Source organism: Sus scrofa, chromosome 1, assembly GCF_054392235.1.
Source record: "Sus scrofa isolate SSC_HxYL_T2T_F1_AM1 chromosome 1, Sscrofa_HxYL_maternal_Yorkshire_Landrace_v2.0, whole genome shotgun sequence".
In the NCBI taxonomy this organism is placed as follows: domain Eukaryota; kingdom Metazoa; phylum Chordata; class Mammalia; order Artiodactyla; family Suidae; genus Sus; species Sus scrofa.
This window is the reverse complement of record NC_139383.1, coordinates 179,412,095-179,425,349: the sequence shown is the minus strand read 5'-3', so window position 1 is coordinate 179,425,349 and position 13,255 is coordinate 179,412,095. Positions and strand designations below refer to the sequence as shown.

General features: G+C 38.0%; 1 protein-coding gene across 5 annotated transcripts in view; it reads right to left on the bottom strand.

Annotated features, from left to right (window-relative positions):
- The window catches only part of LRRC49 (leucine rich repeat containing 49), a 147,027-nt gene that overhangs the window by 86,773 nt on the left and 46,999 nt on the right, over positions 1-13,255 (bottom strand). For all 5 annotated transcript variants that reach the window (XR_014817832.1, XM_005659880.4, XM_001928481.8 and 2 more), the window contains one exon: positions 8,447-8,508. Coding sequence is in view for 2 of the 5 variants with exons in the window: in XM_005659880.4 (XP_005659937.2) it covers positions 8,447-8,508 (62 nt within the window). In the remaining 3 variants the exon portion in view is untranslated. The remainder of the gene's footprint in view (positions 1-8,446; positions 8,509-13,255) is intronic.

Here is a 13,255-nt window from a genome sequence, read left to right as displayed (position 1 = left end):
TGGTCTTTATAGGGCTACACCCACGGCATATGGAGGTTCCCAGGCTAGGGGTCTAATAGGAGCTGTTGCTGCCGGCCTATGCCATAGCCACAGCAACGCGGGATCCGAGGCCAGGGACTGAACACGCAACCTCATGGTTCCTAGTCGGATTCATTTCCACTGCGCCAAAAGGGGAACTCCCCCAAAGAGAATAATTTTAAATGAAGGTACAGGAGTTCTCTTCTGGTGCAGTGGATTAAAAATCCAGCATTGTCACTGCAGCAGCTCAGATCGCTACTGTGGTGCAGGTTCAGTCTCTAGCCTGGGGACTTCCACAAGCCATGGGCAAGGTCAAAAGGAATACAAATTTTTAAATAAATAAATAAAATGAAGGTATATAAACTATAAACACTGCAATAACAGTAGAAATATAGGAAGCTATGAAAGCAAGTAGCAAGAGTCCACAGTATTTTTCCAACTTTTTAAACCCAATCCATAATGAGAAATATATTTACACTGTAACCCAGTTCACAAATATCTGTGGTAAAATAATACTCACACATACAAATGCATGCATAGACACACACAGGCTGGAAAATTTTCTTGAGACAGTGTTCCCGCTTATAATGTGTGACAAACTAATATTTTCTATTCTGCTTTTATTTCTCCAGTCTCGAGCCATTAATTGATTTTAGGATCCTTGTGTGGTTTTGATTCAAAGTCTGAGAATCATAAACTAGTGGTATTTTTAAGTTAGCTTCATGACCTAATGAAGATACAAATTCCTGAATCTGAAGAGAATCCATGGAAGATGGACCCCAGAGCCCTGCATTTTATCAGGCTCTCCAGATGATTCTTAGGCATATTAAAGTTTAAGAACCCTCAGTGTCATTTAACCTGAGATATAAAGTATGCTCAGGTGTTATTCAGAGAGAGGACAGAAAAATGTTATTGCCAAAAGCCACAGTAGACACAAAGACTAAGTGTGCAAGGGGAAGCACATTATGTTTAAGGAAGTTCAGTGGACCAGGGCAAGTTCTAGGGCACTATGAAAAGACAATGAGGATGAAGAGGTAAGCATGGTTCATTCTGAAAGTTCCCTCTTCTAGTTAGTTCCATACCACCTCAAGAATAATACATGACTCTGCATCTTTTAGAAGGAATGAATTTTTTTTTTTTTTTTTTTTTTGCTTTTTAGGGCTGCACCCACAGCATATGGATGTTCCCAGGATAGGGGTCCAATAGGAGCTACAGCTGCTGGCCTATGCCACAGCCACAGCAATGCCAAATCCGAGCCACGTCTGCGACCTATACCACAGCTCACGGCAACGCCAGATCCTTAACCCACTAAGTGAGGCCAGGGATGGAACCTGCAACATCATGGTTTCTAGTCAGATTCATTTCCACTGAGCCACGACGGGAACTCCAAGGAATGAAATTTTTACGCATGCTACAACATGGATGAACTCTGAGGACATTATGCTAAGTGAAATGAGCCAGTCACAAAAAAGACAAATATTGCATGGTTCCACTTATGAGGTAACTAGAGTAGTCGAATTCATAGAAACAGAAGGTAGAATGGTGGTTGCCAGGAGCTTGGGGAGAGAGGAATGGTGAATAGTTGTTTAATGGATATAAAGTTTCGGTTTTGCCAGATGAAAAGTCCTACACACCTGAAGACTGGCGGCACAAGGATGTGGATACATTTAAACCCTCTGTGCTGTATACTTTAAAATGGTTAAGATGGTACTTTGATGAGTACTTTACCACAATTACAAAGAAAAAGTACATGAGACTAAGAATCCTAGGCTGATCCTTGACCTTGACTAGTATTTGACTCCTTCCCCAATGATACTGGATTTCTCTCAGTTCTGGAAGTAATAGTAACAATCTCTTTTAGGCAATGAAGGCACTAGAATTATAAATGCATATTTTTTGTTTGTTTGTTAAAAAAAATAGCTTGTAAAAACTTTTTACTTTGGAGAATGAAAGAAAAGAGAGACAAAAAGAAGAACCAATTATAACTTAACCTTGTAACAAAGAGCAGAACTCTGCAAATGTCTCAGTGGAAAAGAGATGAAACACCGTGGGTTTGGGCTACAGATCATAAAATACCTCCTGAGGGCAGCACATAATTATCCCTGACAAATATGTTTGTCTAAAAGCTTTTTGTGAAGGGAAATTTTACATGAAATAGTAACTTCAAAATTAACAAATATCCTCATTTGGGGGTGCCATAACGCAATAGTTCCCACATCTAGCACTGAGCTGCACATCAGAATTCTCTGAGAAGCCTTAAAAAAACACAGATCCCTAGCCCCACTCCAAATCTACTGGAGCAGGTTACCCAGCAGTGAAACAAGGACTATGTATTTCTAAAGCTACCAAGAATATTTTTATTTGTAGCCTATTTGGGTAAGTCAAAGTTAAGGTCAGTTATGAGAATGGCTGCCTGAAAATATGCTCTTACCTCTTTCTACCCTCTCAAAATCTCTTTGATGGCTGAACATAAAAGTATGAAAACATCCATAGCAATACTAGAAAACCAGGAAGAGTTCCATCAGCAGACCAGAACACTAAGGAATTTCTAGAAGATATAAAGCAGATGGAATCAGTAAAACCCCAAATTGCTAAAGAGCCTGAAATGAACAGGATCATTGTTAAGTAAGTGTTGCAGGCAGAACCTCAGAATATTCCCTAGGATCATAGCTAGAAAGTGCTGCCAGCAGATGTGGGTCATTTGTCCAGTAATTACTGGAGGGTTTGGTAACAATTTGCCACTCTCTCACTCTCAAAGCAGCTGACTCTTGAATTGTCCCCAGGTTGAAAATGCTGAGAGAAGAAGGACCGTGCTTTGGGTAAGCACATTGGGCCAGAATGTAAAGAGAGCTGCCCTTCCCAGAAAGCAAGTTTCTTGTGCACATCATACAAGAAAGTCCAACTGGGTAGATATAATTCCTCCTCCATCCTCTGCAGACAGAGATCTTATAATTTGTATTTACAGTGGTATTTCTAACTCGTGTTGAGGAAACAAATTCATCCAGATTCTCATTTATAAATATGAACTGCCAACCGCAAATCATGAAAGGAAGGAATGAGGGAAGGAAAGAAGGGATTTTGTTTTTTTTTGTTTTGTTTTGTTTTTTTAATTAATTAATTAATTAGTCTTTTTTTTTTTTTTTTTAGCTATTTCTTGGGCCGCTCCCACGGCATATGGAGGTTCCCAGGCTAGGGGTCGAATCGGAGCTGTAGCCACCAGCCTACGCCAGAGCCACAGCAACGCGGGATCCGAGCCCCGTCTGCGACCTACACCACAGCTCACGGCAACGCCGGATCGTTAACCCACTGAGCAAGGGCAGGGACCGAACCCGCAACCTCATGGTTCCTAGTCGGATTCGTTAACCACTGCGCCACAACGGGAACTCCGGGATTTTGTTTTGTTTAAAGAACAAATACGGGTAACAAGGGGGAAAAGTAAATTCTAAAAAACAAAGAAAACTTTATCTCATTCATAAAACAAGAATAAGCCATTATAAAATAATTGCATACCCATCAAATTGCCCATGACATTTTTCACAGAACTAGAACAAACAACCCAAACATTTATATGGAAACACAAAAGACCCAGAATCGCCAAAGCAATCCTGAGAAACAAAAACCAAGCAGGAGGCATCACTCTCCCAGACTTCAAGAAATACTACAAAGCCACAGTCATCAAAACAGTGTGGTACTGGTATCAAAACAGACAGACAAACCAATGGAAAAGAATAGAGAACCTGGAAACAAACCCTGACACCTATAGTCAATTAATCTTTGACAAGGGAGGCAAGAACATAAAATGGGAAAAAGAAAATCTGTTCAGCAAGCATTGCCGGGAAACCTGGACAGATGCATGCAAAGCAATGAAACTAGAACACACCCTCACACCATGCACAAAAATAAACTCAAAATGGCTGAAAGACTTAAATATACGACAGGACACCATCAAACTCCTAGAAGAAAACATAGGCAAAACACTCTCTGACATCAACATCATGAATATTTTCTCAGGTCAGTCTCCCAAAGCAATAGAAATTAGAGCAAAAATAAACCCATGGGACCTCATCAAACTGAAAAGCTTTTGCACAGCAAAGGAAACCAAAAAGAAAACAAAAAGACAACTTTCAGAATGGGAGAAAATAGTTTCAAATGGATGCAACGGACAAGGGCTTAATCTCTAGAATATATAAGCAACTTATACAACTCAACAGCAAAAAAGCCAATCAATCAATGGAAAAATGGGCAAAAGACCTGAATAGACTGTTCTCCAAAGAAGATATACAGATGGCCAGCAAACACATGAGAAAATGCTCAACATCGCTGATTATTAGAGAAATGCAAATCAAAACTACCATGAGATACCACCTCACACCAGTCAGAATGGCCATCATTAATAAGTCCACAAATAACAAGCGCTGGAGGGGCTGTGGAGAAAAGGGAACCCTCCTGCACTGTTGGTGGGAATGTAAACTGGTACAGCCACTATGGAGAACAGTTTGGAGATACCTTGGAAATCCATACATAGAACTTCCATATGACCCTATAATCCCACTCTTGGGCATACATCTGGACAAACCTCTACTTAAAAGAGACACATGCACCCACGTGTTCATTGCAGCCCTAGTCACAATAGCCAGGACATGGAAACAACCCAAATGTCCATTGACAGATGATTGGATTTGGAAGAGGTGGTATATATACACAATGGAATACTACTCAGCCATAAAAAAGAATGCCATAATGCCATTTGCAGCAACATGGATGGAACTAGAGAATCTCATACTGAGTGAAATGAGTCAGAAAGACAAAGACAAATACCGTATGATATCACTTATAACTGGAATCTAATATCCAGCACAAATGAACATCTCCTCAGAAAAGAAAATCATGGACTTGGAAAACAGACTTGTGGCTGCCCGACAGGAGAGGGAGGGAGTGGGAGGGATCAGGAGCTTGGGGTTATCAAACACAACTTAGGATAGATTTACAAGGAGATCCTGCTGAGTAGCATTGAGAACTATGTCTAGATACTCATATTGCAACAGAACAAAGGGTGGGGAAAAAATGTAATGTATACATGCAAGGATAACTTGATCCCCTTGCTGTACAGTGGGAAAATAAAATTTAAAAAAAAAATATATATATATAAATATCAAAAAGAAAAAAAGAAAAGAATTGCAGACACTTGGAAGGTAAGATCGTGAGAGCCAGGAAAAACAAATCAAGCAGACAACAGCACCTCAGAAGAGCTGAACAATGAAATGAGCATGTCTGAAGAATGAATTAGATATAAATGATTCTCTTGATTAAGCATAGAATATTTCTCTCAGGATGATCATTATAAAATATATTTCGCAGGTCCTTCTAGCATTCCATGGGCTGGAGGAAGGCCTGGGGCTAGTTCAGGAGTAGGGGAAGAGGAGGGGAAGGATTTCACTGCAGGTCCCCAGAAGGTGGACCTAGTGAGTCCACTCTGAGCCTCTGCATCACCTTTGCCCAGGTGGTGCCCTTGCCTGGAATGTCCAAGTATCCTTCACTTTACTAAGGTCCACTCCACTTAGAGCTCAGCCCAGGGGTCATCTGCCTCTGGAAAGGCTTCCTTTACCTTCCTTCCCCAAACTGACTTACATTTTCCTAGTATCCTTGCATATTACAACAACTAAGATTAATTCACTGTATTACAATCATTTATTCATGTCTCTGTCTTCCTCACACTCTGAGGAATATTTTAACCAGAGGCACTGGTTCTATTCAGATACATAGATGAGGATATATGTCATTCATTCTCTAAATATATCCTGCATGCCTGCAAGTTAAACTAAATGCACTGATCTAATATCTGCAGGAAAGTACAGAAAAATGGTTCTGTCCACCAAGGCCACAGGTCAACCCACCATTAAATATAGGTACCTATTTATCCCAAGCTGGAGCTCCCCGAATTCAGTAGGTAGCCATCACATTTTGGAAATTTCTGAATTTCTACCAGGTAATAGTTTATGCAAATAGACCTCTAAGAATCCAACAACATGGTCAAAATCTAGGAAGCCCTACAATATAATAGTCAATACATTTTTATTGCCCCATAATGGATATGCAGTTGGATATTTTCATTTGCTGGATGCTATGAGAGTTACCCAGAGAAAGGTGCTTTCACTTTCATACTGCTGTTTCTACTCTTCTTCTTTGTTACTCCTGAGCCACTGAACTATAAAACTGAGCAACTCCAGGACTATAGCAGGACACTTGGGACATTAAAGAATACCATAGTTATCATTACAGATAATCTGGTATCCCAGCTGAGTTATTTGTGTCTTGAGTAAAGTTCACAGTAATGTTTTCAAGGCTTGCACACTCCAATTTTCCCCCCAGATCCAATATGTTCTCTATACCATCTCCTGGACCACATGCACCAAATAGGAACAGAGCAAAAATGTACTTGACCTCAAAAGCAGACCATCTGGAAGCACTAGAGAAGGATAATGGGCTAAGCCTATGTAGAAACACAGAGAAAGTGATCAGTAAGAATTGTTTGCATCCTTCTATCTCAATTTCCTAAGAAATCATACTTTTGAAAGAAAGTTATAAATATTAATCCTGTTAATTATATCTTTATTTTTCTGTGTATGTGAAACTCCTTTTCTGATTGGGAGGAAAATTCCCTAAATATTAAATTTCCAAATAATTAAGAGCGACTCCCTACAGAGTTCAAGTATTCTGGGAAACTGGGAACATCGTAATCCCTGTACGCCCAAATTTATATCTGTTTAGGTTACTCCTATAAATAAGACAAGAAGCAAAATTAATAAGTTCCACCATGGGCTGGGGGAATGAAGGGTTTGCATCACCTTAAACAGCTAATATTGTGAGACATGAAAAACAACATACTGTGAGAATGAGAAACTACCTTCTCAAAGCAGTTGTTAATGGCATTTAGGTAGACATTCCCTAAAGAAAACTGAGTGTCCCTTCAATTGCCATTTAAAATAAATCTTACCTCACAACAAGATGGAAAGGCAGCTGGAACAGCATTCAACATAAACTGAAAATAATACTAACAGTCTTTCAGAAAACGTCAACATTTTTTCCACAGAAAGGAGAGAAAGACTAAGGATAATTTTTAAAAAAATAATGTTATCTGCAGAATTCACCATTGGAATTAAAAAAAATTTTAATCACAGTTGATTTACAATGTTCTGTCAATTTTTGCTATACAGCAAAGTGACCCAGTTATAATAAATATATGCACATTCTTTTTCTCGCATTATCCTCCATCATGTTCCAACACAAGTGATTAGATATAGTCCCCTGTGCTATACAGCAGGATCTCATTGCTTATTCACACCAAATGCAAGAGTTTGCATCTACCAATCCCAAACTCCCAGTCCATCCCACTTCTTTCCACCTTCCCCTTGGCAACCATAAGTCAGTTCCATGTCCATGAGTTCGTTTTTTTCTGTAGATAGGCTCATTTGTGCCATATATTAGACTCCAGATATAAATGATATCATATGGCATTTGTCTTTCTCTTTCTGACTTCACTTTAATCTCAACCTTTTAGAGATACAGGGTTGTAGGGTTAACCTAGGAAAAAGATGTGGACAGAAAATGTGCAAAAGCACAGCTGGTTTTTAATCAGAAGCACAGACCCAGAACTCAGGAAGAGATGTGCTCTGAACTCTTTTATACTTAGTTCTTGCCCTGCTATAAAAGTGGGTTCAAAGAACGGTCTTAGAGTGAAACCAAAGAACTGAGAGGCAAGGGGGAAGGAGAAGGAGAGAATTAGGGAAGGACCGCTACTCTTTCTGCATTGAAAAGTCTGACTGCACATTTCAGCTCCAGTTCTGAAGCTTTCCACATTGACAATGAGTGAGACATCATCACAAAAGAAACAAAGATATATTTCAAATTTTTGGAAAACAAAATTTATACACTGATATATTCTAATATACAGTCTCTTAGCTGCATTAGTTCTCTAAACAGGGATACCGCATAAGAAGTTATGGAATAATTAGCAAGTGCCTTAGTGACAAATATAGCCTGTTATATCAAAATTGCTTAGTAGCTATACAGATCGTAGATGACAATTTAAAATTCTAATTCAACTGACTAATGAAGTAAGTGTCAAACAAAGGGCAGCAAAATACATTTTAAAATTTCCCCATACATGTTTTACAAAGGAGTAACTCTAAAGTATAATTATAAAAAGCGTATACTATACTAAGTTCATCATTTTAGCCTTAGAGGTACTAATATATACCAAAGCTTTGTTTTTCCACAAAGAACTTTGTCACAGACAGCATTATCCTTTTCCAATTTAAAACCCTGTATGTCATGAAAATTCTCCTAGGTATTTACAATCTTAATATAAAGCACTAGAAACCACAAAATCAAGTTATTAATAAATGACTAGTTGGGAGTTTCCACTTACGTAGATATATTGTTGAAGCTGAGAAACAGACGTTGGAGGCAGGGCAAATTATCCACATCTCTCTAAAAGGAAACAGAAAGCAAAAATTTATCAGCTGAAAGAAAAATATATATTATAAAATGTCTTCTTGCTCAGCTGTTGAAATATATAGTCATTTCTGTTTACTGCAACCTTGCTAAACCATTGATTTCTACTGGACATTGAGCTCCATTCTTCTCCACTGCAGATTAAATGGGAGTGTTTCAGTACATCCGCAGAACAAGCTGCACCACTTGCAAGGTAAAAAGCACTGAAGAGAACAGAGGGAGATGCTGCTGCTAGCCTCTTCAAGCATGCTTTTGGGAAAGAAGCCAAAATGCTACTTCAGCATTTCAACTGTAGCACAAATACAGTATGATCAAACATTTGTTAAAAATCATTTTAAAAAGAAAACTATTCAAATGCTTTAAATTTTAAATTTATGCCATCAGCTTTCCAAACAATACTGAATGTCAAAGCTCTCTACCTCACTATTCTCAAACCCACGGAAATATACCACTCAGTTACAAATGAACCAATACTGACATCCCCTATAACACTGAAAGTAGATCACGACTGTCAATGAAGGGCACCATAAGGGTAATTTCCAATCTAAGCAAGAAACAGAGATTCTTAAAATTGGACATCTATGCTGTTCTGTTGAGGTACAGCACCCCAGAGCAAAACAGTGCTGTATAAACAGAATTATCCTTAGCAAACACTGAAGTGTTCTGGTCCAAATAATTTTAAAAATCACAGTTACCTAATTTCATTAAGTGAAAACTATGACATATTCTGGAGTACTAGAATCTTAAGAGGATGCTTAATAAATGCTAAGTCTACAACCTCATTTATCACCTGAGTTTTAAAAAGTAAACAGTTGAGGAGTTCCCATCGTGGCGCAGTGGTTAACGAATCTGACTAGGAACCATGAGGTTGCAGGTTCGATCCCTGCTCTTGCTCAGTGGGTTAAGGATCCGGCGTTGCCGTGAGCTGTGGTGTAGGTCGCAGACATGGCTCGGATCCTGCGTTGCTGTGGCTCTGGCGTAGGCTGGTGGCTACAGCTCCGATTCGACCCCTAGCCTGGGAACCTCCATATGCCGTGGGAGCGGCCCAAGAAATGGCAAAAAGACAAAAAATTAAAAAAAAAAATAAAAAAATAAATTAATTTAAAAAAAAAAGTAAACAGTTGAGGTTGTCACAGGGGCAGAGTGGGAATGTGACCCAGGATACACACTGTCCCACATGCATACAGAACCAAGAGGGTACAAGATTCCACTTATCCTGACTTCCAATGCTCTGGTCTTTAAAGTACTACACACACTGATACTCCTCATATTAAATGTTTTTCATTTTTAAGGGCAAAATTATTTATAATAATTCCTAGTTAAATGAGGTTGAATGATGCTAATCTCATCTCAAAATGTATATACATTTTACATATCGTGACTAATATTTAAACTCAATCAAAACATGTTTTACTGTTTCCATAAGTCATCATCTTTTTTCCTCCCTCCTTTACTTCCTCCCTTTTAAAACTACGATTCCCAAGACCCAATAAAAATTGTAGGCAATGCATTAAAAGTACAGGTAAGCACAGCTTTTCCAAAAACTGTTCATTTATTTATTTTTAAAAGCTTGTTATACATAGAAAATATTAAAGTGATAGAATTGTGCAGATCCATGCCTCACTGGTTTTTGAGAGGACACAGGAGAAATGAATCTGATTTAAGACATTCTCCCACACAGCCTCCCTTGTATACCATTCTTCAACCTTCTCTCTTACCCTAATCTGGGTAAGTGAATACAGCTACCAGTGATCAAAACACGGCCTCTGTATACCATTCATCTGGCATTACCATTCTCAGGCCCAGCCCAGAAAAGCCTATCCCACAGATATGAGTTAGTGAGTTTTAGCACTTTGCAAACATGGTCAAGGAATAAGTCTTTAGAAAACAGGAAGGCAGCCAAATTCCTCTCAGTGGGTGATAGGCTTTCCATGTTGGCAAACATCTTGAATCATCTCCACCAGCTACCTCTCTTTGATATTCCCATAAATGAGAGTGGAGTAGGGGAGGGGAGGGGTGATGGACTGGTCATAGGGCTCTTTTTGTTCCAGGGCCCTAATTTCCAAAGGAAATGGTAGCTTTCTTCCTATCTGGTCTCTAGAAGTTTGGAGTTGCAGAAAATTGAAAGCCCTCTGTGTACTCTTGAGAAATCTCTTCTCCTAAATTCTTCCTGGAATCAGTCTGAGATATTTCTGGGCACAAGCACTGTTTGCTGACATTTAACTGAGAGAAACTGAGAAGCAATAGCCTGAATCTCCTTCAAATTAAGGCACCTTAAAAAAGTACATTTGTCTCTTCAGCCTCAGCCTACTACCTTCAAAGATTACAGACACAGGCACCTTTCGAGACATAAATTTTACAATTAAAATATAAACTCAAATTATATCAAGCTATAATTTGTGAAAAAAACAAACTTTGTTTTTAAAGTCTGTTTGATTACAGTATTTTGTATCTATCTTCATTTAAAAGACAAAACTTTACCAAAAGTTCTTTATCAAATTTTCAAATTATTAACTATCATTACCTGATAGAGCTATACAAAAAATCTTCACAAGTTGAAAAACTAGAATTCAATTACATATATCCCCAAATAATTTTAGTATATAGCCTTTCCAGAATTTTAAAAAGCAAAATAATTTCCCACAATCATTTTCGTTATTCCAAATTTCATTTCTATAAGAAAATTATAACTTTAATTTTTGTAGCAATTCTAAGATATATTTTATAATGAATTCCTAGTGTTACAATAGACAAAAACATCCTATTTATCCTATCATTTTATTATATCTCTGTATTTTATTTACAAAAAAATTGCTAAAAGCTACTAGAAGATGACCCCTCAAACACAGGCAAGTAAGCCAAAGATGTACACACATAAGATCCAAGAAATTTATTCACTACTGGAGGGAGGCAAGAGAAATTCAAGGATGTCATCTCTATAGCAGCCCTAAGGGCAATCAGTCTATATTAGAGACAGAGGACAGAAGGCTCTAGAAGGGGCCCAAGAGAGAAAATGAATACATATAGTACCTGAGATCTTTGCCTATACTGAAAGAACTTTCAGAGTTCTGTTGAGGAGTTTGGACATGAATTAATGTATTTAAATAGAACCCTCAATTAACAGGAGAAATGAGATAGTTATTAATGCCAGAGAAAACAAAAGTTTAATATGATGGTCCAATATTCACTTTGAAAAGCTCATCTTGCTGTGCTGGACAATCCTACTCTACTGTGTTATAAATTCCTCAATCTGAAGCTGCTGCACTTGAAGACCCACCTTAAAACAGACCCTCAAGAAATCTCAATAATAAAAATCTTTCCTGGACCTTTAAAGACATGACTAAAGCTGTATCAAAGAAATGTGTTCTTCTTGCCAGTAGGTAATAATTTCAGCTTTTCTTTATTAGGAGGTTATTCTGATGCTATGTGGGGGGAGGTAGCATTCAACAATCAGCTTATCCAAAAAATATAATTATTTTGGAATGATGAGGAAAGGAGAAATAGGGAGTTAAAGATAACTTAAGAAAGCTAAATCCTCATAAATTTGAGAAGTCAACACATTTATTCCATTGTTAAGTGTTAAACCCTCCCAACAATTCTTTTCTGAAAGTAACTATGCCACAGGCAGTGAAACTATTGCAAAAAGGCAATAACATTAACATACCTAAGAAAAGAAGATGAAGTTAAAATATTTACATATAAGGGAATATTTATAGCTCATCTCTTAACCTACTCTTAGTGTTAAATTTATTACAGTTAACACAATTCTGGGAATCACATTTAAAACATGTTTTGAAGTAAGATTCAAACTATTTTATATTTTTAAAAATATAATCCTGGAGTTCCCGTCGTGGCGCAGTGGTTAACGAATCCGACTAGGAACCATGAGGTTGCGGGTTCGGTCCCTGCCCTTGCTCAGTGGGTTAACGATCCGGCGTTGCCGTGAGCTGTGGTGTAGGTCGCAGACGCGGCTCGGATCCCGCGTTGCTGTGGCTCTGGCGTAGGCCAGTGGCTACAGCTCCGATTGGACCCCTAGCCTGGGAACCTCCATATGCCGCGGGAGCGGCCCAAGAAATAGCAACAACAACAAAAAAGACAAAAAAAAAAAATTAAAAAAAATATACAATCCTTTAAAATGGACTTAAAAATTACTTACTGCAAAATCATTGACAGAATTATAATTCTTTATTTTTCAAAAGAATAATGACCTGCCATTTGAGAAACATGCTTGTCCTACTCATCTCAGACACTGTTTTCCATAGTCCTAAACTTCACAAAAGAACTAAATGATTCAGCAATCTGACCATGTGTAGAACATCTATTACTGGAGCTATTTTTAGAGCAGCCTCCTGTGGAGGAATTAGGAAGGAGAAGGGTGAAGAGATAGAGGCCTTGACATGCATCAAGGAGGGCAAAGATGACTCTCATTTTGTTACCTATTCTGTTATACAAAAAAGTCAGAGTAAAAATATGTAGGGGTAACTATTTTGATTTTGAGAACTAAACATATTTATTAGCAAACATTGAATAGGTCTGAAAAAAAAGAAAAAAGATTATTTCTTATAAAAAGTTTATTAAATTAATTCTAAAATAACTACTTGCTATAGCCATCACTCTGTAACACAGACACATATTATATTAGGAATAATACATGTAAGCCATGATACCAACAAATCTAATTATACATTTATAGGCCATGAAAAAAGTCCATTATCTGCCTCTA